The sequence below is a fragment of the Talaromyces proteolyticus genome (genome assembly GCF_021365285.1).
Source record: "Talaromyces proteolyticus strain PMI_201 chromosome Unknown BGW36scaffold_9, whole genome shotgun sequence".
NCBI classification, from domain to species: domain Eukaryota; kingdom Fungi; phylum Ascomycota; class Eurotiomycetes; order Eurotiales; family Trichocomaceae; genus Talaromyces; species Talaromyces proteolyticus.
Window position 1 is genome coordinate 1,106,612 of NW_025764285.1, and position 22,600 is coordinate 1,129,211.

Here is a 22,600-nt window from a genome sequence, read left to right on the forward strand (position 1 = left end):
TTAGAATAACGACAGAATTTAGCTGCATGTACGAATCTTGTTCGTAAAGTGTGCTAAGTATGGATTGCCCAAATACCCGACTGGGGCAATTGTTCCACGTGGGGTTAATTTTATATACTAGTACCACCATGAATCATGGCTGAGAGCAGTTTTATACTATGGGGGCTGGTAAAGCGCCGATGCTGATGGTCGTCATGAGTACCTTGTGTACTTGTATTTCAAATGTTCCGCGTAAAATAGTTCACGCACATATAATACCGCACTCGGATTAGCACTGTAATATACCAATACACTAGCCTGGCTGTATGGTTACAATACCGGTTGACGTACCACATATAATTGAATACATGTACCATGAAGCCAGAATGAAATAGACCAAGGTTTCACCTCCGTATGTCTCCCATGATACCCCAAACAGAAAACGCTCTAGCAGCCCAGGAGCCCAACAACCCGTATGATTGCCCAAGGGCCGTAATCTGATCCCCCACAGTGACAGCCTCATCCGAACATAACCCCATGCTCGCTACAATTATGAAGTAGCAGTTGGGACCTACTATTACGAATCTCCTAAATATCTGCAATATTCTACGAAGTTAATCATTGTTTTTCTGATTTTCCATAATAAACGTATTCCATCTTTTGTCAGTGTGAACAGGGCTTATTTTGCTCGTGCAATCTTATTGCTTCACATATTTTTTAATCTTCAAATGCTGTATATTGAGAGACATGGTACATTAGCCCCATTTCAGCTAGCTGGATGGCTGGTGGTGGCGAATTCGACATTGCTCAGTTACTTGGGTTCGTCGTGCCACCGTCAGAGTGTAACACCTTGGCGGTATCATGCACCATCGATCGTATGAGGATTATTTTGATTACCAGGTACACAGTACCTAATGTCGTGAATTGGTCTAATTTAGCTTCGTATACAAATAAGTAATACACGTAGTAGACGTGATAAGTATTAATACCATGTAAATTTCGTCCTACAATATAACGAACTAGCCTGGCTTATATATTACAGCCACTGATCCTTCGTATAGGTAAGCCACGGAGCGGCCCCCAGACCACCTGTCATCAACAACGATCCTAGCCTGCTTCCTAGGTGATCCTAGTCAGAACTCAGATTCGCCGATAGCATCAACTTAATCAGTTTCTAATCAAGCCCACGTTGATCAATTCGGTTAATGGACCGGTATATCATCCGTTCAGCCAATTAACTAATCTCACTGCCGTGGCTGGCGTCAACTTTCACGTAAGCATTAAGCATGCTGTCTCATCCAATAGTCGCTACCACAATAAATGACTGGTTAGAAATTATGCCGAATAATTTAAAATAAATTAATCCAATAATATCATGTCCTTCTAATGATTAGTGATTGGGAATGTTAGTTTACTCCGAGCTGCCCCAGTCTTCACTTTTCTTTTGAAACCTTCCTCTAAGGGAAATTCCCTTACCAGTCCCGACTGAGAAAAGTCGCCGACTTTGTAACCCAATATGAATGAGGGTCTGGTTTTGCTGCTGCAGAATGGGCTTCGTAAGTAAAAGGACCCATCGCACACGTGGGCAAAAGTAGCAGACCAAGGACCTCAGTAAACACTGTGGCGTCCCAGCTTTTCCCAGGCACAGCCCGCGCTCACGTACATTCAGCTGTTGGCAGGTTAGTCTCGGCGCAAATAGTTCCTGGATCCGGGAGCGGACCGAGTTCAAGAAAGCTAGATCAAACAAGAATAGCAATCTCCAGTATTTAGTGCTCCATATATTTGCTAAGCAGTAATACTCTCTAGTATTGCGTCTCTAATTCTTTAGACGGTTATAGACCAATTCGCACCATACAGAGCTTTCGTGGCGGTCTGGTTTCTTCGTGTATTTTACTTTGGTCTGGACACCACCCGGCGTGTAGCAAAGATACGCGTCACCAACCGCATATACGCGCGATGCTAACCTAAAAATGCGTGATCAGATTGATTTGAAATTATGTTGGATACCTTGAGTCTAGTGAATGTCGCTGTCACTTCCCCTACCCATGTTCGTAACTGCAATAAACACTCGAGGGGCTTCTAGCTCGGTTACTCATGGTTAAGATCATTAGAACCAACCATTTCAAATGGCGTAGTTTTCGTAAAATGGAAAATATTTATTTCGTAGGTTGTATGTCGGATATAATAGAAGTTATGAAAGTTGATAACAATTCCAATGCCAGTCTATCCCTAGCCTTATATAGAAAATGAAAAATAAAACAAAATAATATCACAAGCAAAATGTATAAAACGGAATATTGTCTAAAAGAAAGTTTAACCTCTCCGTATGGTTGCAGACACCAGCTTAGTAGGATCATAGATTGAGCGCCTCTCGTTAACGCCTGGTGAAAGAGGACTGAAGGTCTCCGAAACAGCAGAGTAAGCCGAATGCCTATTCGACTCCCTATCTGCACTTCGTGATCGCTCCCGAGTCGAACGAATACGGAACAACTCATTGACATGGGACCAATGTTCGCTGATGGTAGACCGCAAAGCGCTTTCTTCTTGTGTTTCTCCAGGAGTTGTAGGTTGTTCCTTTTCTGGACTTGTTTCCTCTTGTGGTAGATTTGAAGTAGCAATAGAAAGGCCCTTCTGGATGCGTTCACGGGCCCGGACTGTCTTTTGGCGACGGTTCTCGATTCTTTCGAGCTCAGCCTTTTCTTGGCGCTCATATTCTTGCCAACCGCGACAACTCTTGTAGAGCTCCCGGAACACACTAGGTTTGGCGAGAAGGCGGCGTGGTTGATCGTCTTCTACGAGGATGCCATTATCCATGACCAGTACTCGGTCGAAATCGACAATTGAGTCGAGACGATGAGTGACGCAGACAATGGTACGGTTTTGGAAATGTGTTTTGATGATTTCTTGTATGACCAATTCAGTTTTTGTGTCGACACTAACAATGGCATTAGTAAAGAATGCTTTGAAAAGGGGATATAGAGAAAGAATAAACATACCTGCTAGTAGCTTCATCAAATATGACAATATTTCCACTCCTTAACATTGCCTTAGCCATGCAAAGTAGCTGTCTTTGACCATGAGAGAGAAAGTCTGCAGTTAGTGCAACGTCGAGACCTCCTTTTTCTTCCACAATGCTCCAAATCTCTACCTTTTTCAAGGTATGGATAATCAGTTCGTCAGGGCTATTGTTAAAGGGATCGACATTCTCGCGGACGGTGCTTCCCTCGACGATAAATGGATCTTGGGGCAAGCCGACCAGAGCCGAGCGCACTTCCTGACGGGGCATCTTGGAGATGTCAAGCCCGTCAATAGAGATGATGCCATCATGGATTTCGATCATGCGGAACAGGGCCGAAACTAGTGTGCTCTTACCACTGTTAAAAGTAAGTGCTTTGCCTTCTTCGTACAGTTTCCCACGTTTAAAATAAAATGGTAAAGATAGAAGTTTTGACTTACCTTCCGCTTCTACCACAGACGGCAACTTTCTCCCCACTTAGAATGGTAAATGATACCTTTTTCAATGCCAGTTCAGATGGATCACTATATGAGAAAAATTAGCACCTCAGCATTTTCTTTCTTTCTCTTTTGGGCAGTGAAAACCAACTTGTAGGCAGCCGATACCCCCTCAAAAGTAATAGCACCATCCTTGGGCCAGTTTGGCGGTGGCAACCCGTTCTCATCAGGCAAATGTTCAGATTTCGTGCCCTGGACAAAGTTCTTCACACGTGTAACCGCACCAAGCGAAGTCTCCAGCACAGTCCAGTCAGTAATGAGCGCCTTGATAGACGAGCTCAGTGATGCTACATTAACCAATGCCAGTCCAAGGAAACTGCCTGACATTTTCCCCATTGTGCCAACTGCAATGCCCATCAACATAACGACGAAGCCGGTAACTGTCATATCGAGAACAAGACTTAGCCATCGTTGAACCGCAAATAGTAAGTAAAACGGCCGTTGTGAGTCTGCCAGATGTTTATGGTTGACTGAGCGATATTTATCCTCCCAGCCAAATGCACGAACAGTTGCGAGACCGCTCATGGTTTCCATGAAGTTCGAGAATAATGGCGCGCGTGCTTCAATATCCATTAACCGGAGTTGTCGGGATGTGCGAATGTAGAACTTTTGAATAAAAAAGTATGCCACACAGCACACGGGTATAGTTGCTGCGATGTATTTGGCGGAGACCGCTATAATGATCAATTGTGCGACACAAAGAAGGAATGCTAGAAATTGATCATGAGCAACTGAACACGAAAAGTATATTTTGAATTTTATTCTTTCTTACCAAGAGACATGTTTAGTAATGCTAGGGGGAGTTCAAAATCGATCAATTCCAAATCTTGACTAAATCTGTAGCGCATATTATTAGTAACTTGAGATCGTATCTTCAGAATGCCTCATACCGATTAACTGTTTCGCCAGCGTCGGTTAATGAAAAGAACACCATTGGAGCACTGTGTATTATTAGAATTCCCCCGTTGCTGCACAAGGTTCAAACGAAAACTTACTTGAAGACGGTTTTTACAAGACTTCCATGGACGTTGAGCATAGTAGTCTGAACGACGACCTTAACCAGACACCTATTGGTAATTAGACCAAGCCTTATAATGATTTATACCAAAAGATGAAAGAAAGAGAAACTCACCAAGCAGCAAGAACTAGGAAAATAATTCCCAATACACCCAACATCCAGTAGATTCCTATACGCATTTCCATGTGCAGATTTGGCATTTTATCATTATCCTCGGCCCACCAAGTCACCCAAACAGCTTGACACGTTTGTTAGTTCTCATTTTTGAAGGACTCTATTCTCTCTGAGCATCTTCACTTACAAGGGAATGACTGGAAAAAGACATAGCTGGCCAAGAAGAAATAAAAGACAAACCACGAGATCCATGGAGCGGTCGAAAAATAATACTTATACGTCGAGAAATCACTTTCGCGACGATCATCCAAATTTTGTGTTGTCTGTGGTCCTCCGTGCTGTATTGCGCTGGGCAAATTACTTTTCATAACAATCGCGGGCGGCTTCATGATGTTCATGGGCTCAGCGGTTTCAATATCACCCAGTCGCTTTTGAACATGCTCAAATGAACCTTGAGTAAGAATCGTTCCTTCCGCACTCAAGCCAATTATGTGGTCTGCGAAAGGTAATCTATTCACTACAAGTTTGTTAGCTGCCATTCTTTAATGATCTTTATAAGGGACATTGGAACGAAGGGGAAAACTCTACTGGAATTAGTAACCATGATAACAGTAACTCCATTTGCTCGCAGAAGCCCTTGCGGTCCGAGTAATTTCATAAATATGTGCTCTTCAGTAGTTGGGTCCAGACCACTCATCACATCATCGAGGAGTATCGTATCGATGCGTGAGTATACCGCTCGAGCCAGTGTCTATAACTCATCAGTACTCTTCGATTAAATAAGGGAAAAGATGAGAAATACCAATCGCTGCTTTTGACCTCCGCTTAGTGATACGCCTTTACTTCCCACTTGGGTCTGATCCCCATTGGCAAGCTCTTCGAAATCCTTCTGTAATCCACATGCCTCGACGACAGTAATATACCAGTGCAAATTCCAATCTGAAGCCCCGAGAATATTTTCTTTTACAGTACCATTTGTAAGCCAGGGAGTTTGACTACAATACCCAACACAACTAAAGTAAGTTTTCAGTTTGCCGGTCATCAACGGCGTCTCCCCGAGAAGGGCCTTCATCAATGTTGACTTTCCACAACCAACCGGACCAACAACCATAGTCACAGTTGAGCGTCTGATACAAAAGGAAATGTCATGCAGAATTGAAGGCTCACCACCCTTCCATCCCACAGATATACACCGTGCATCCGCACATATTATGTCAGTCGTCTCATATAGCTTTCCCCCAGACTTCTCATAACTACTAGTGTTGTCTTTTGTTATAGCAAGTGGCGGTGACACTTTTACAGGGTCGCGCAGATCTTCACGCGGCTCCTGAGCAAGAAATTCCCGAATACGATCGATGCATTCGAGTGATGTTGCTGTGTCGGTAAAGGACTCGACAAGAGAACCAACGAAGACAGAAAAAAGGTTAAACAGGGTAAGCGATGTGAATGCACGCTCGCTGTCAAGAGTTCCAATCTTTCCGTTCCGTGAGACGAGAGAGTAGATGGTGAATGAGATGGCCGGCGTCAAAAGTGTGTTGAAATTTGCTATAGCATTGTTAGATTATCGCGAAAAATATTGAATTTGATGCGAAGGAAATCAATCATACCTAAGGTGACAACAACGACAAGAAGTGTGCGAAATTGCTGCGAAACAAGAATCTCGTTCTCGCGCAAAGCTGTTATTTTAGCACTTAGCCTCTCGACCATACCTGACATTTTCGCGCCTTTCATTGCCCCAAGTGTTTCTGCAGTAATGCCGACCCGCTTTTGAATTGCTTCAATCCATAGATTCTGTTTCTCTCCGGCCTTGACAGCCACCAAAAGAGCAATCAGCGTGCAAACTGGTATTTCCGTCAGAACGTCTTTCCGACAATAGAGTGAGGCTAGCAAAATAGTTAACTTACTGAACGAGACAATAATCGGTGCAATACCGGCTGTTGACAGCTGGCCATATAATAGCCAAAGCGACAAAGCCATTTCAACCAATGAACCCCAAGTGTCATGGATATAACGAAATCCGGCGGCAATACGCTCAATATCGGTGCTCATGACCGTCATTGCGGCATTTCCGTCGTCTTTGTACGATGGCATAGTAGTGGCTTTTTCGTAAATCATGGTGATCAAGACACCTCGCATCAGGGCAATTACTCGATATGCCTTGTGCTGTGCCTGAGCTGTTGAAATCTATATAGGTAGACTCATCAGAATGACTTTTGATAATTTGTGAAGGAAAATTGAACGTACTGCGATACCAGTATATACAATCGCAAAGGCCGCAATGAGGGCTACCCCGCGGCTGTGCGCATTCGAAATTTCGTCATCAGAGAAAAGAATTACGGCGCTTCGGATAAGATATGGTTGAGCCATAGTAAATCCGGTTTGCGATAGACGAGGAATAACTCCTGCAAGAAGCTCCCATTTGAATGTCTTCATCAAAGGAATCACAAGAGAATGTGACTTTTCTTTATTCTCACCTAACTCAAAATTGTCAGTTCATTTCCAACACCTTACATTCAAAAATTGCCTTGCTGGTGCTGACATACATTGATCCCACAAAATTGCAAGCTTGTGTTTCACCTCCGGGCTTGGTACCATAGCTTTTTCAACTGGAAATAAATCTTCCATCATCAAGATTTTTTTGGCTCCGGAATAGAGAAGTGGGTTTAGCCACCAGAACAAACTTCGGTTGAATACACCAGCCCAGGTTTCTGGCGACCCGTCTATATATTGATACTTGATAAAACCTCGCTTTTCGTATATCTCGAAAGAAAAAAGTACGACTTTCAAAAGCATGGAAACAATAAACAATGTGGCTTCAGTGTGAAGGCCATCTATGGCCCATATCGTTCTCACGCGCACGATGTCGAATAGTGTGGAGAAAAAGAAATAAAGGCTAAGGAGTTTAGAAGGTCGAACGGATCTAAAATGTTCAAGCTGCGATTGGTATGCGAATATAACTGATACGACAAAGGATAGACTTGTCGCTGCCAAGGTGAGGTCTGTTCGCGGTGTTTGTGGACGCGCCCATAATGCCAACAACAGGAGTTGAAAAAGGCTGTAAACGGCATGGAAAAACTAGGATGTTAACTTGTCAGCTCCGTGATCATCAATATCCTATTTATCCGTTTCGAAGGTTCTTTTTACCAATTTGATAATGTAAAGCCAACCCGCGCGAACTTTTGTCCTCTCGATATGCAAATAAACCATGCGCGGGATCAACAGCAAAAGGAATCCAACCGAAGGCGCAATGGAGAAGAAGGCCTCTTCGAAGAGCAGCGTGAAGTCAAATCCATCATAACAGCTACTATCAACGCTCGGTCCGAATTCATTCTGAACAGCAATCGTACATCTCGCCATCTTCTCGTCTTGCGAAACTTGTGATCGTTAGAGGACTGTGTCGCAATGCTATTTGATCAGGCCATCCCCTTTTTTTCTCTCTCGCCACTTTCTTTGCGTCGAGTATTTTGTTTCTTTCTCGTTACCCAAACAGGATGACTAGCGGGGTGGCAATCCAGCAGAGTAAGAACCAATTGTCTGCCTAGAAGCGGCTGGCTTGCTAGCACCAGACGCGCAGCTAGTTTCCAAAAAAAAGTTGGTTGCAGACTATTCTCCGCTCATCTTACTCAGCGGATATAGCTGGCTTCTAGCTTTTTTCCACCCAGAGTACGCCAAAATAAACAACTGTGACGATGGCTGACGATGGCGTCCCGGAAGCCAACGCCTGTTTTAGTCAAAGTTACGGGGCTGAACGCGCTAATATCCATAACATACATAGGTATTTCAGTATCGTAATATAATACGATTAAAACCTCCATTACTTTCAAAATTTCATACTAAAATCCAATTACGCCCCACTTGGAACTCAAAATTACATGTCTCCGAAAAGTGAAGTCATGGCCCGAATCCCTGATGGTTTGTCGCCCATCTCACGGACAAATAGCCCCATGTAGCAGATGGCGTACGGAGCACACTGCCCTGAAACCTGCAGGCGGGTGTCATAGCTACAGCTAATTGTAGGCACATGGGACGAGCTACCGGGACTGCCACGTGCTGCGCACCATGTAAGAAGCTGCACAGCTATGAAAAACATAGGAGAAAGCAAAATTCCCCGAAAAAAATTCCTCGAAGATCCAACTCCATATCTCGTTATAGTACATCTGATTTTCATATCACAACCTAGAGCTTGGCTAGCATCTTCGACTCTAACCTATTCCCCGGTTGCTTTTATGGATTGCTTTTAGCATCCTCTTTTCATTTTTGACTCAAACGCGGTCCCCAGACTCCTGGTTGCACGATCTTTCAAAATTGTCTTTAACCTTTGTGCAGTTGTCTTTCAATAAGACAATGCACGCCACAGCCACAGATGGCGTGGCTTCCCACGAGGAGGTCCAGCGCCAGATGGTGCGAACCTTGCTCATTGAGTTAATGGCGTAAGGGTCTAGAGCTATATTTTATAAAAGAGAAAATGAGCTGAATACTTTATTATTAGATATCAATTCGCGTCTCCTGTTCGCTGGATTGAGACGCAGGATGTCATTCTCTCGGATTACAAAGCCCAACGAATAGTTGAAATTGGCCCCGCTCCTGTGCTGGTGGGCATGATAAAACGGACCATTGAGACTAAGCGGAAGACAAGAGATTTGGCCACGGGCCTACAGAGACAGCTTCTGTGGCCAGAGAAGGACACTAAAGATGTATATTGCGAGCCAGAGCCAGTGCCACTTACCCCAGATGTCCCAACCCAAACAGAGAAAACTGCTTCATCAACTCCCCAGACAACTTCACAACAACCGATATCAACTTCAGCACCTGCACCCACGGCAGTTGCCCAGGTAAAACTCGCGCCTGTAGAGGATAGGCTCCCTAGCGCTCGTGAGGTTCTGTTTGTTCTCCTGTCCAAGGGTTTGAAGATCTCGGTGGGACAAGTAACCGGGTCCAAAAGCTTGAAAGCATTAACAGGTGGTAAGTCTTCCTATTTCCCCCCTTTTGATCTCCTGAAGATAGAAGTGTTGATTGAAATTTAGGCCGCTCAACCTTGGAAAATGAGATCGTTGGTGATCTGGGAGCTGAGTTTGGCTCGCTTCCAGACCGTGCAGAAGATATGCCCGTGACTGAGCTAGCTGATACCCTGCAAGGTGTTTTCCAGGGTCAACTTGGAAAAAAAGCGACAACTTTTCTTAACTCATTGATTGCTTCAAAGATGCCAGTTTCCTTCAACCTCGCAGCAACAAGAAAATATCTGCAGTCTCGTTGGGGACTAGGCTCCGGCAGGCAAGACTCTGTTCTCCTGCTGGCCATCGCCACTCCTCCCCCATCCAGAATAGAGGCAGATAAAAATGCAGAGGAGTTTCTCGATCAACTTGTCCGACAATATGCTACCGAACATGGACTATCCCTTGATTCCCCTACCAGCTCTTCCGGTCCAAGTTCTGGTGATGCAGTCACCCTTGATCCAGCGACGTTGTCGGCACTCATGGGAGGAAATCAAGATCTCTCCAAGAACTTGTTAGGTGTCTATGCGAAACATTTGGGTCTAGACTTAGACCACGATAAACGTACCCTCGAGGAGTTTCACACCACCGTCGAGGCAGCCCTGCGCCAAGAGCTAAATCAGGTCACCCTTGAACTAGGTGAAGAATTTACTTCCGGAGTTCAGCCACGTTTCAATAGTCACGTAATCCGCTCTTACGATTCCTCGTGGGCATGGGCGCTGCAAGACTTGTTACAACTATATTACGAAATCGTCAAAACTCCCCCGGGACAAGGAGAAGCTCAGAGACGGAAGATCGCTGAACGCTGTAGCCATATTGCACTCGCCGCTGAGCCAGCCATAATTCAGGTCATTGAGCATATGACCTTGAATATAAAAGAATTGCAGCCCTCTATGGTATCATTTCTTCAGGATCTGAAGAAGAAATGTCAGAACACCATTCTCAATGGACCAGCGTATCACTGTACACCTAGCCCGGTTGTTCCTCGAGTAACCGTTGATGCACAAGGCAACGTCAAGTACACTGAAGTCGAGGACACTGCTAACACGTCTCTTTTCGATTTGGCAACCTCGCCACAACTTGGAAAACCCTCATCCCATGCGCCACATCTGCACATCAAACGAAGAGTGGGGCATGTGTGGAAATACTCCGAGTCACTTACTAGTGTCTTCCGAGGTGCCTTGGAAAAGGCACAAACGGGAGGCGAGTCCTTCTCCGGTCGATCGGTTCTGATTACTGGTGCTGGAACTGGTTCTATCGGTGCTGAAATGTTAGCAAAACTGCTTAGTGGCGGTGCACGTATCATTGTCACTACCACCAGATTCTCACCAGAGGTTGCAGGCGAGTATCAGAAAGTCTACACCGATTTCGGTGCTCGTGGCTCCCAATTAGTTGTCGTTCCTTTCAATCAAGGAAGTGTTCAGGATATAAATGCATTGGTCGATTATATCTACGATCTAAATGGGCTAAATTGGGATCTTGACTATGTTATTCCATTCGCCGCTATTGCTGAAGGTGGGAGTACCATTGACAAGATCGGCCACCGATCAGAGCTCGCACACCGAATCATGCTTATCAATTTGCTTCGTCTGCTTGGTGCGATCAAGACCCGTAAGGCGGCCAGAGGCTCAAACACATCTCCGACACAAGTCATCCTACCTCTCTCTCCTAATCATGGCGGTATGGGTGGTGATGGTTTGTATGGCGAATCAAAACTTGGTCTTGAGACACTATTTGAGCGCTGGCACTCCGAAGACTGGTCAGATTACCTTTCTATTTGCGGTGCAGTGATTGGATGGACTCGTGGCACGGGTTTGATGAATCACAATGACCTTGTCGCTGAGGGAATTGAGCGCCTCGGAGTCAAGACCTTTTCAAAGAGTGAAATGGCTCACTTCTTGATATGCTTGATGTTTTCCGATCTTGCAGCGAGATGTGAAGAAGAGCCTCTTTACGCAGATCTCAGTGGTAGGATGGGACAGTTGCCTAATCTCAAAGATATGGTCCAAAACATCAGAAATGAAATCAACGAAACTGCTGAGACCCGACGGATGATTCTTCAGGAAGACTCTTTGGAGTCCGAATGCTTCAATACAGCGCAGATCGACAAGAAAGCGACGTCTACAAACCCAAAACCGAGTCTGACTCGTAAAGCCTACATCAAGTTAGACTTTCCCTCTATTCCAGACTATGATACTCAGATAGGGCCTCTCACAGATGATCTTCATGGTATGCTTGATCTAGAACGAGTCATCGTTATAACTGGCTTTGGAGAAATTGGCCCTTGGGGAAATTCCAGGACCCGATGGGAAATGGAAGCCTATGGCGAATTCTCACTAGAAGGCTGCATTGAGATGGCTTGGCTCATGAACATGATCAAATATGTCAATGGTCCAATCAAAGGTAAAGCATACTATGGCTGGGTCGATAGTAAGACAGGAGACCCTGTCGCCGATCTGGATGTGAAGAAAATCTATGAAAAGAGAATTCTTGAGCACTCCGGTGTTCGTCTTTTGGAGCCAGAGATCTTCGAGGGATATAACCCTGAGAAAAAGCAGACTTTACACGAAGTATTTATCCAGGAGGATTTGCAACCCCTTGAAGTTCCAGAAGCTACAGCCCAGCAGCTTAAGCTTGAGCATGGTGACAAAGTAGACGTTCTCAAGCTATCCGATTCCGATCTTTATAGAGTTACTCTTCGGAAAGGCGCCAAGTTGTTCATTCCCAAGGCCATCAAGTACCACCAACTAGTAGTTGGCCAAATTCCAACAGGATGGAACCCTAAGCTGTACGGCATTCCGGACGACATTATTTCACAGGTTGATCCAGTTTCCCTTTTTACACTTGTCAGTACTGTTGAGGCTTTGCTTTCGTCAGGAATTACGGATCCTTATGAGGTTTATAAACATATTCACGTCTCGGAAGCCGGAAACTGCATTGGCTCTGGTATCGGTGGCTTCCAAGCGTTTCAGAGGTTATTCAAACTCCGATATATTGAAAAAGATATCCAAGGCGATATTCTGCAAGAAGCTTTCATCAATACTGTAGGTGCATGGGTCAATATGTTGCTCATGTCAGCGTCTGGGCCGAACCGAACACCTGTTGGTGCTTGTGCTACTGCCCTAGAATCTCTCGAACTCGGGTGCGACACCATTATCAGTGGAAAGGCGAAGTTCTGTCTTGTGGGTGGTGTAGATGACCTTCAAGAAGAGTCTACCACGGAATTTGCAAACCTCCAAGCTACGAGCAACAGCGCCAAGGAGTTTGAGCGCGGAAGAAGCCCTCGAGAAATGTCTCGACCAACGGCAACTTCCCGCGCCGGTTTCATGGAATCACATGGTGCAGGTATACAAGTCATAACCAGCGCCAAGCTAGCACTTGAAATGGGTCTCCCGATTCGTGGCGTCGTTGCATTTTGTGAAACAGCCATGGACAAAGCAGGCCGATCGTTGCCAGCACCTGGAAAGGGTCTCTTGTCAAAGGCACGAGAAGTCCCTTATGAGTTCCCATCGCCATTACTTGATATTTCGAGTCGCAGGAAAAAGTTGGAATCTAGAAGAGCTCAAATTTCAGATTCGCGAAAGGCAGCTATACAGGAACTAAATACAGAGGTATCTCATGCGCAAGGCGAGAATCCCGCATTTAATTCCAAAGCCTTCTTCGAACAGCAGATGAAGCAAATTGATGAGCAGGCCCTTCAGGAGGAACGGGACGCACAATTCGCTCACGGTAACTTTTTCTGGAAGGGCAACTCTCATATCGCACCGTTGCGTGGAGCGTTGGCCGCTTGGGGCCTTACTGTTGATGACGTGAACGTGGTCTCCTTCCACGGTACGTCTACACAGCTTAATGAGAAGAATGAATGTAGCGTTCTCCAAACTCAAATGACACATCTCGGTCGTACTCCTGGAAATGTTGCAATTGGTGTGTTTCAAAAGCATCTTACCGGCCACCCGAAAGGTGCTGCTGGTGCTTGGATGTTAAACGGAGCATTGCAAATTTTGGACACCGGCCTCATCCCCGGTAACCGAAATGCTGACAATGTTGACGAAGCACTACGCAAGTTTGATCATGTTGCATTTTTAAACAGGAGTATTCAAACTGATGGCTTGAATGCGGTTTCCGTGTTATCCTTTGGCTTCGGCCAGAAAGGCGCTCAAGCTATTTGTCTCCATCCAAAATATATGTTCGCAACTTTGGACCGCTCAGAGTACGATTCATATCAAATAAAGCTCAGGGAGCGGGTGCTCAAGGCTGATCGGTTTTTCTCTCGAGGTCTTATATCTCAATCATTATATGATGTGAAGACTGTGCCGCCATATGCCAAGGAGCAAGAGATGGCTGTTTTACTTGACCCGACAGTCCGTTTCCCGATGAGTGAGAAATGATTAGATAGTGTTATTTTTCTTTTCTTGTTCTTAGTGTTTTCTGCATGTGTTTATGTTCATTCTAATATTATTCAGCTTATCTCGGCATCATTGGACTCATATTTCAACGCGTATCTTCCTCTCAATTTGTTTATCGTCAGACAGTATTGCCAACGACGAACCCAAAAGCCAAGGGTCACATATACACATTCATTTTATGTATGTATTTTCTGAGGTGAATGTATATATTCCATATTAGGTCTAGCAATTGATTTGTTTTAAGACTCAGAAAAAATTATATATATGTACTAATCATTTCCTGAATCAATGAATATAAGACAATAACCTAGATTCGAATTTCGGCAATTGCATTTTCATTGAGTTAATGATTCCTACAGCTCAAAAACGTTGGTTTCACTTTTCGTAGACTGCAGATTCATACATGTAAAGCCGATCAATTAATCCACATCAATCTAGATCTTCTTTCAAACACATAATTCTTGTTTCTTAAATGATATTAATTTGATCGTACATAGTGATGTATGCTGACTGCTCCTGATGTCATGGACCATGATGGCCTCGACATCCTAAACTTTGTTCCCAACCCATCTAGTATGTGCAATTTTACCTAGGCGCGCGATCTACATCTCCCCAAGACAATATTTCCAACAGAAACTGTAAGTTGAAAATCAACCATTATTCCTTTCCCCAGGCACTAGCTCAGATCATAGTGGGCGGTGATTGGACCGGCAAGGCCCAACTTCATTGGTTGAATTTGGCCCTATGGAAAGGTCACATGAATGGTTCACTGGTGATGATTGATCGAGTGTTTTGCGTGGGGTTGGCAAGGATCACCCCCACTCTGCCTCGCATAGGTGGGTCGAGCAAAGCATAATAGCGGGCTATATGGAATGTTCATAAAATACCGCTAACTACGCCATAAATACTCGGGACTTTGAGCGAAGTGGGGCTGTAGTAGGTTTGAGTTTAATCCGCTGGCGTTAAAATTATGAGCCCCACTTGCGTTTTACATACGGTATGTTTCGTCTATATTAATTACAAGCCGTATCGGGTGTAAATTACCACATACAGGCTCATTACGCCCCAATGTTAGAGGTATTGTAATCTTTCAGTATACGAAGTATATCTCGTACCAATATACTCTACATAGCCAGTTTGACATCAGCGGATGGAGTTCATTTATTTTTAAGTGGAAAACACCAACAGTAGATGATACTTTGCTCCACGAGGCTTGGGGCCTTTCAGCTACTCGGTTCTCAAGGGAATGTAGTGCTTATTTTTGGAACTAGCCTCGCTCCTATGCTTGTTCTCTCGACTTAATGCTTGCAATGGCGTTCAAGGTACGAAATATTGCTCATAACTCACCCACCATTAACCTCCGCTCCATTTGAATCTTGATTAACTTTTCATCCGACATTCTATTACGTGAAGTTCTGACCTCACAAATTGTTTTCAGGAGTCTAGACACCGGAATGAAATCGTCCAGTGAAATTTGTGCAAGGGAAGCGAGGGAATAACAAATTCTCTCTTCTCATTTTTACACCCCTTCTCCCTCCTATTTTCTCCGCCTTCCTTTCTCCCCCTTGATCCACGATGAGTACGTTCAGAGATCTCGGTCCTGGCTTGAATGGTCTATTGCTCGACATGGCACACGTCAAGCATACACCGTCCTCCTCGGCACTCTCGGATTATACATGGACATCGAGCGTCGATGGAATGGGAAGTCCAGACCTACAGGGTCTCATGGCTGATACCCCCATGACTGAATTCGACGATCGTTTTTACGGTGCACGAATCAACCAGAGCGCTAGAAACTCCAAGAATGATGCTAATCTTGCTGCCGTTCTAAAGAAGGCAAGCTCTCCAGACATCGACCTCGTGTCCAGGGTCGAGGCATTGTCGTCTTATATGCAGCGGACATTGAACCAAGGCCACCCGTCGGACAATTGGTATTCACTCAGAAAATGCATTGAACATTTCAATCAATTTATTCTCTGCCAAGAAGATATCCATGCTCTCTTAGCCTCTCTTGAGCTTGACCGCGAGAGAAAGCTCGAAATTCTGCACGCATACTACTCTGTGAGCTCCATGGTCGACTGGACTCCTGGCCCTGTTGGCAGTGCACTTCTCGGAGAAGCGTCTGCTAAACGGGCGAAAATAATTTGTGTCTTTGGTGGCCAAGGTGTTGAGAGCTATCTTAGAGAGTTACGGGAAACATACGACACCTATCAACCTCTAGTACAAACTTTTATTACACACCTCTCAGACCACTTGCAGATGCTTGCATCCGATATTCGCACCAAGTCATTGTACCCCCATGGCCTTGACGTGCAATCATGGTTAGAGAAGCCAGACACAACGCCAGATTTCGATTACATAATGTCGGCGCCCGTCAGTATGCCTTTGATTGGCCTGACACAAATAGTTCATTACTTCATTGCATGCAAAGTATTCAGTATGTCGCCAGGCGATCTCCGACAACACTTCATAGGAGCCGCAGGTCACTCCCAGGGCATAGCTGTTGCGGCTCTTCTTAGCACAGCATCTACTTGGGGGTCACTAGATACTGCGGCTCGGGCTGCTCTAACCGTCCTGTTCTGGATTGGCTTCCGGTCTCAACAGTATTTCCCTCAGAGCTCAACCCCTCCAGGTTCAGCAGGTGAGGATACGGATAAGATCTCACCGATGCTGAGCATCAAGGGTTTGGCTAAGAAGCAAGTGGAAAGACTTATAAATGAACTCAATGCCTACCTTCCATCTTCTCAACAGATGCATCTTGCTTTGGTAAATAGCTCTCGTCATATTGTTGTCGGTGGTCGACCGCTTTCACTTTATGCACTTAAAAAGGCACTCGCTTCATCATATCCCAGTGCCACCGATCAACAGGTCACCCGAGTACCTTTCAGCCAGAGGAAACCAGTTGTAAACACCCGATTTCTGGCATGCAGCGTCCCATTCCATACCCCTCTTCTCGAAGGAGCTGAGAAGCAGATCCAAGAAGATGTTAGCCGCCTCATTTTTAAGGGTAGTGACATTCCATTCCCTATCTTCCGCACAGATAACCATGCCGATCTGCGCCACTCTGAAAACCTCATTCCGGCGCTCGTTCGGATGATCACTCTCGAGACAGTCAACTGGGAAGGCAGTCTTGATTTCCCGACCATTACCCATGTGGTCGACTTTGGGCCCGGTAGAGAGTCCGGCATGGGAGCATTTGTGAATACTCTCAAGGCTGGTACTGGGGTGCGGACCATAATTCCAAATGTCCTTCAAGGTCCCAGCAAGGTTTTGGGGTATGCATCTGAATTTTACTCTCGCAAGAAAGATGTTTTGTACACCCAGAACTGGAAAGATCAGTTTGCACCCCGGCTTATTCGTACCGCTAATGGCACAACTACGGTCGACACAAAATTCAGCCGGCTACTTGGCCTACCTCCTGTCATGGTTGCTGGCATGACGCCGACAACCTCGTCATGGGATTTTGTAGCCGCTGTAATGAACGCGGGATTTCATATTGAATTTGCTGCTGGTGGTCATCATAATGCCGCAAGTATGAAAGATGCACTCATGAAGCTTGTTGAGAAAATCCCGGCAGGACGAGGGATTACATGCAACATCATTTATGCTAATCCTCGAGCCATGGGATGGCAGATCCCACTGCTAGCCGAGTTGCGCAAATCCGGTATACCAATCGAAAGTCTGACGATTGGAGCAGGTGTTCCTTCAATTGACATTGCCAATGGCTACATCAAGGATCTTGGTTTGAAGTACATTTCCTTTAAACCAGGTTCTAAAGATGCGATTGATGGTGTTTTACAAATTGCAGGCGCGAACCCTAGTTTTCCAATTATTCTCCAATGGACTGGAGGACGTGGCGGTGGCCACCATTCCTTTGAGGACTTCCACGAGCCTATTGTTGAGAAGTATAAGCAAATCAGATCACATCAGAATATCGTTCTAGTGGCTGGAAGCGGCTTTGGAGGACCGGATGATACATACCCGTACCTTACAGGCTCTTGGGCCACGAAGCTAGGTTATCCCGCTATGCCATTTGATGGTATTCTCTTGGGAAGTCGGGTGATGGCTTCGAAAGAGGCTCACACTAGCCCTGCTGCAAAGCAAGCTATAGTCGAAGCCCTTGGAGTAGACGATGCTGACTGGGAGGGTACATATAAACGCCCCACTGGTGGTATTGTTACAGTGAAGTCAGAAATGGGAGAGCCTATCCACAAGATAGCAACGAGAGGCGTGTTGCTTTGGTCGGAGCTTGACCAAAAAGTCTTTTCTCTTCCCGCCACAAAGCAACTTCAGGAATTGGAGAAGCAGAAAGACTACATCATCTCGCGATTGAACAAAGACTTCCAGAAGGTCTGGTTCGGCAAGAGTGCGACCGGCGAGCCTGTTGACATTAATGAAATGACATATGCACAAGTCCTACGGAGAATAGTTGATATTCTGTATGTCAAGAACAACAACAATAGCGGTACATGGATTGATCCATCGTACAAAAAGTTCTTTGGCGACGTCGTTCGATGTGTTGAGGAGACTTTAGGCTCACGAACCCGGAAAGATGCGTACCTTCAAACCGCTTTCCAGCTCGATGGTGCATTCGATTTCTTGAATGGATTCTTTGCTTTGTATCCAGAGGCTGAGAAAGACGTCATCACTGCTCATGACACGAATGCTTTCACACACCTCTACGGTCGTCCTGGGCAAAAACCCCTTCCATTCATCATTGCACTCGACAACACATTTGAGTACTGGTTCAAAAAGGACTCGTTGTGGCAGTCGGAAAACCTTGAAGCAGTTTTCGAGCAAGACGTTGGCCGAGTGTGTATCTTACATGGTCCTGTTGCTGCCCAGTATACTAAGGTGATCGATGAACCTGCAGGAGAAATTCTAGGCAACATGCACGAGTCATATGTCCAGCGTATCCTGAAGGATCGCTATGCCGAGAAACACTCGAATGTTCCTGAGGTTTCTTATCTTTATCGCAATTCCATGGCCCTTCCCGCTGATAAAGAGAACTTGCCTGGCGTCTTCATGCAGCGTTGTGATGAGCCTCCTATGCTCATATTCCGACTGGATGATTCTAGCAATACCCTACCAGAGCCCGAACAGTGGACAAGTCTTCTCGGAGGGGATCAGCCTTCATGGCGTCAAGCTCTACTCACCCTCGACGATGTGGTGCAAGGAAAGATGCAAGTGCCGAACCCAGTCAAGCGAATGTGCGCACCCCGCCCTGGGCTGAGTGTCCAAATTATCAAGCCAGAAAACCCAAAGGAAACATCGATTATTCTCAAGCAAAAGTCTCGTGCTGCCGACTGTGATACTGCTTGGGTAGAAATAAAACTGGTTTCTCCTCAGGAAATAATGGTGACACTATTGGAACCTCATGTTCCATGGCGGAAGTCCGAAGCTCTTACTTTCAACTTTGCCTATAAAATTGGATCTGGTGTTAATCCAATTCAAGAGATTACCCAGGATCGTGAGTCACGAATCATGGAGTTCTACCGCCGTATCTGGATTGGCGAAGAAGGGTCCCAGCCCAAAAAGGCTGCTGAGAAGACAAGACATCGCTTTATGGCTACGCGGAAGAATATCATTGATTTCAATCAATCCATCGAGAACAAGAATGCTGCGTATCAATGGAAAACAGATATGCCTCTTCTAGCCCCTCTTGACTTTTCAATTGTTATTGCCTGGAAGTCTCTGATGGGCTGTCTTTTCTCAAATTCCATTGGGGGAGACTTCTTGAAGCTGCTTCACTTAAGTAACAAGTTCGAAGTTCTCAACAATGCAACTTCTGTTCGTGAGGGAGACGTTCTCTACACTACATCAGAGATCAAGTCTATAAAAATAAAGAAAGATTCGGGAAAGCTTGTCGAAGCACATGCGACTATTCACCGTGATCAGAAACCAATCATTGTAGTGAAGAGCGAATTTATAATCCAAGGCTCCTTTGAAGACTACGAAAACACATTCGAAGTCATAGAGGAGCAGCCCTATCAGATTCGACTTGGAACCTTGAAGGATGTTGCCGTGCTCAAATCGCGCAAATGGATCAGACTCTACCCGGGCCTTGACCTGAGGCAATATATTGGAAGAAATCTTGTCTTCCGCCTCCAAAGTCGTTACACATTCAAAGACAGTGTCTCTCTCGGCCGTATTGAGACAACTGGAGAGATAAGGGCAGCTCTGGACACCTCCGAAGCGGTTATTGGATCAGTGCATTTAAATACCTCCGCATATGCTACGAACCCAGTTATCAGCTACTTGAGCCGGCATAGCACTGAGACCGAAAGCGTTAGCCATTTACCTGCGCCTATCGCCTTGTGTCCAGAACTTAGCATCCGGGCTCCAGAATTGAGCGATCAATATGCCCGCGCATCGGGTGACTACAACCCAATTCATGTATCACAGGCATTTGCTCTTTATGCAGGCCATGACGGCAAGGTCATTCATGGAATGTACACGAGTGGCGTCGTCCGTGGACTTGTAGAACTGCACATCGCAGAAAACGAGCCAGAACGTATTCGCTCCTGGTCCACGTCATTCAAGTCAAAAGTGAGCCCAGGTGATATACTTAAGGTCTCCATCAACCAGACGGGTATGCATGATGGCCACCTAATGGTTTCAGTCACCGCTCGCAATGCTGAGACTGGGGTTGAGGTTATCAGTGCCACGGCAAATATCCTGCAGAAGCGTACCGCCTATGTCTTTACTGGGCAAGGGAGCCAGGTTCCAGGTATGGGTATGGAATTGTACGAAAATAGTGAAGAGGCGCGGAATGTTTGGGACACAGCCGATCGCCACTTCCAGGATACATACGGATTCTCTATCATGGACATCGTCCGCAGGAATCCGAAAGAACTGACTGTTTTCTTCGGAGGACGTCGCGGCCGTGCGATTCGCGAGAATTACTTGTCTCTTACGTTGGATGTTTCCGACGGCCATGGAAATTTATCGACTGTGAAGGCTTTCCCGGAGATCACGATCTCCTCTCGGTCTTATACATACAAGTCCGAAGGGGGGTTACTACATGAGACAATGTTCACGCAGCCCGCTATGGCTGTGTTAGAGCTTGCTCGATTCCAAGATATGCAGGCTCGTGGCATTATTGATCGCAGCTGTTGCTTTGCTGGTCATTCTTTAGGTGAGTTCATGGCACTAGCAAGTCTCGGAAAGATCTTCAAAGTAGAGGAACTGGCAACTTTGGTGTTCTACCGCGGTCTTGCTATGCAGAAAGCTGTTTCGCAGAGTGGTGAGCAGGTGCCCATTGAATATTCTATGTGCGCGGCAAACCCAACTCGGATTTCACCAGGTATTTCCTTCCTTCCTTCCTTCCTCCAAATGGATTAAGACTACTGTGGCTAACAATAATCAGATTTCCGAGAAAAGGATCTGCGACTAGTGGTCTCCGCTGTTGCAAGAGAGACTGGCGGTCTCTGTGAAATTGTTAACCTTAACGTCGAGAACATGCAGTATGTCTGCGCGGGAGAGGTAGCTATTTACATCATTATCCTAGGAAGAAACTGTCTAACATGATTAATTAGGTCCGCTGTTTGGACGTCCTCGCTGGTGTATTGGATTATCTAGTCTCTCACCGAATTCCTCTAGACACTAGTGCGACAGGAACACCTGCAGAGCTGAAAAACGTTGTTCAATCTGCCCTGGCAAAAACAATGGCCAAGTCCTTACCGCTCATCCTTGAGCGTAGTAAAGCCACCATCCCGCTCAAGGTAAACGTACCGTTTCATAGCAGTCTTCTGAGATCGGGCGTCGGCTCTTTCAGACGACTACTAGAGCGGTCGATACCTCCACATATGGTTCAGCCTGAACTGCTTATTGGGAAATACATTCCCAATCTAACTGCAAGACCGTTCGAGCTATCTAAAGCATACTGCTCCGATATCCTAGCCCTTACGGAAAGTCCACGAGTGAAAGAGATGTTGGATAATGTAAGTTCTGCTAATTCCACCTCCAGTAATATCACAGGGAATACTTACTCACAGTTTTCGCAGTGGGACAGATATACCGGTGTAGCGGCTTAACTTGGTGAATACATTTAAATAAAATGGAAGTGGAAGCCGACAAGCAAAATCGTGGATGATGACAGAGTTTAAGTGCATTTCGTCTCTCACTCGCTAAAATTTCTGTCTCTTTTCTTTCTCCTTGCTTTCTCTAAGTCTTGCAATTTTTTATTTCAGAGCATTGAAGCAGTCTTTAGAGTTGCTATTTTGTTATCCTACCATAGTTTTGTATATTTTCATGCATATTATTGTTTCTTGCACATGAGTCTTCGTAGTTGTACTTTCTGGCAGTAATCTCAATCAATACAAACTTCGTGAAACTGCTGGTTCATATCTAATTTGCTTAAGCAAGAGTCTTCAAAGGATTGAATTGTCAGAGAGATATAAGAAAGATAATTAGGAATGAATGGGGTGATTGAGCCTACTCAGATATGAACTTAAAGTCAAATAATCGATACTCTATCAAATACGTAAGTGCTATTCTATTCATTAAATCAGATAACATGTATAAAAGTGAACTCAATGGCCAAATACAATAAAAAAATCCACCATTACAAAATATTT

The 22,600-nt window shown here is 45.3% G+C and overlaps 3 protein-coding genes across 3 annotated transcripts; 2 read left to right on the plus strand and 1 right to left on the minus strand.

Annotated features, from left to right (window-relative positions):
• Positions 1–2,118: 2,118 nt before the first annotated feature.
• BGW36DRAFT_345804 (ABC transporter) lies at positions 2,119–8,151 on the minus strand. The gene is made up of 17 exons (XM_046213207.1): positions 7,769–8,151; positions 7,168–7,699; positions 6,869–7,098; positions 6,529–6,808; positions 6,232–6,465; positions 5,925–6,169; positions 5,427–5,867; positions 5,213–5,375; positions 4,812–5,141; positions 4,625–4,748; positions 4,488–4,559; positions 4,383–4,433; positions 4,265–4,329; positions 3,584–4,202; positions 3,436–3,519; positions 2,976–3,353; positions 2,119–2,914 (listed from the first exon to the last, which is right to left on the minus strand). Exons 1-17 carry the CDS (start codon positions 7,979–7,981, stop codon positions 2,293–2,295), a joined length of 4,683 nt encoding a protein of 1,560 aa, XP_046069594.1. The 5' UTR covers positions 7,982–8,151; the 3' UTR covers positions 2,119–2,292.
• Positions 8,152–8,968: 817 nt separating this feature from the next.
• On the plus strand, positions 8,969–14,003 carry BGW36DRAFT_429949 (fatty acid synthase alpha subunit; the record flags this gene model as incomplete). The annotated part of the gene is made up of 3 exons (XM_046220770.1): positions 8,969–9,054; positions 9,114–9,586; positions 9,649–14,003. The coding sequence occupies 3 exons, from the start codon at positions 8,969–8,971 to the stop codon at positions 14,001–14,003; spliced, it is 4,914 nt and encodes a 1,637-aa protein (XP_046069595.1).
• Positions 14,004–15,343: 1,340 nt separating this feature from the next.
• BGW36DRAFT_345810 (putative fatty acid synthase beta subunit) lies at positions 15,344–22,324 on the plus strand. The gene is made up of 4 exons (XM_046213208.1): positions 15,344–21,327; positions 21,391–21,506; positions 21,560–21,964; positions 22,028–22,324. The coding sequence occupies exons 1-4, from the start codon at positions 15,597–15,599 to the stop codon at positions 22,055–22,057; spliced, it is 6,282 nt and encodes a 2,093-aa protein (XP_046069596.1). The 5' UTR covers positions 15,344–15,596; the 3' UTR covers positions 22,058–22,324.
• Positions 22,325–22,600: the final 276 nt, after the last annotated feature.

Bases quoted from the DNA above. Each gene is read 5' to 3' on its own strand.
- BGW36DRAFT_345804 (XM_046213207.1), bottom strand. From the start codon at position 7,981: ATGGCGAGATGTACGATTGCTGTTCAGAATGAATTCGGACCGAGCGTT. The intron at 4,434-4,487 runs GTAAGTTTTCGT...AATAATACACAG, and splicing joins CTTGTAAAAACCGTCTTCAA to TGCTCCAATGGTGTTCTTTT. The intron at 3,354-3,435 runs GTAAGTCAAAAC...TACTTTTAACAG, and splicing joins GTCTGTGGTAGAAGCGGAAG to TGGTAAGAGCACACTAGTTT.
- BGW36DRAFT_345810 (XM_046213208.1), top strand. From the start codon at position 15,597: ATGAGTACGTTCAGAGATCTCGGTCCTGGCTTGAATGGTCTATTGCTC. The intron at 21,507-21,559 runs GTAGCTATTTAC...ATGATTAATTAG, and splicing joins AGTATGTCTGCGCGGGAGAG to GTCCGCTGTTTGGACGTCCT. The intron at 21,965-22,027 runs GTAAGTTCTGCT...CAGTTTTCGCAG, and splicing joins TGAAAGAGATGTTGGATAAT to TGGGACAGATATACCGGTGT.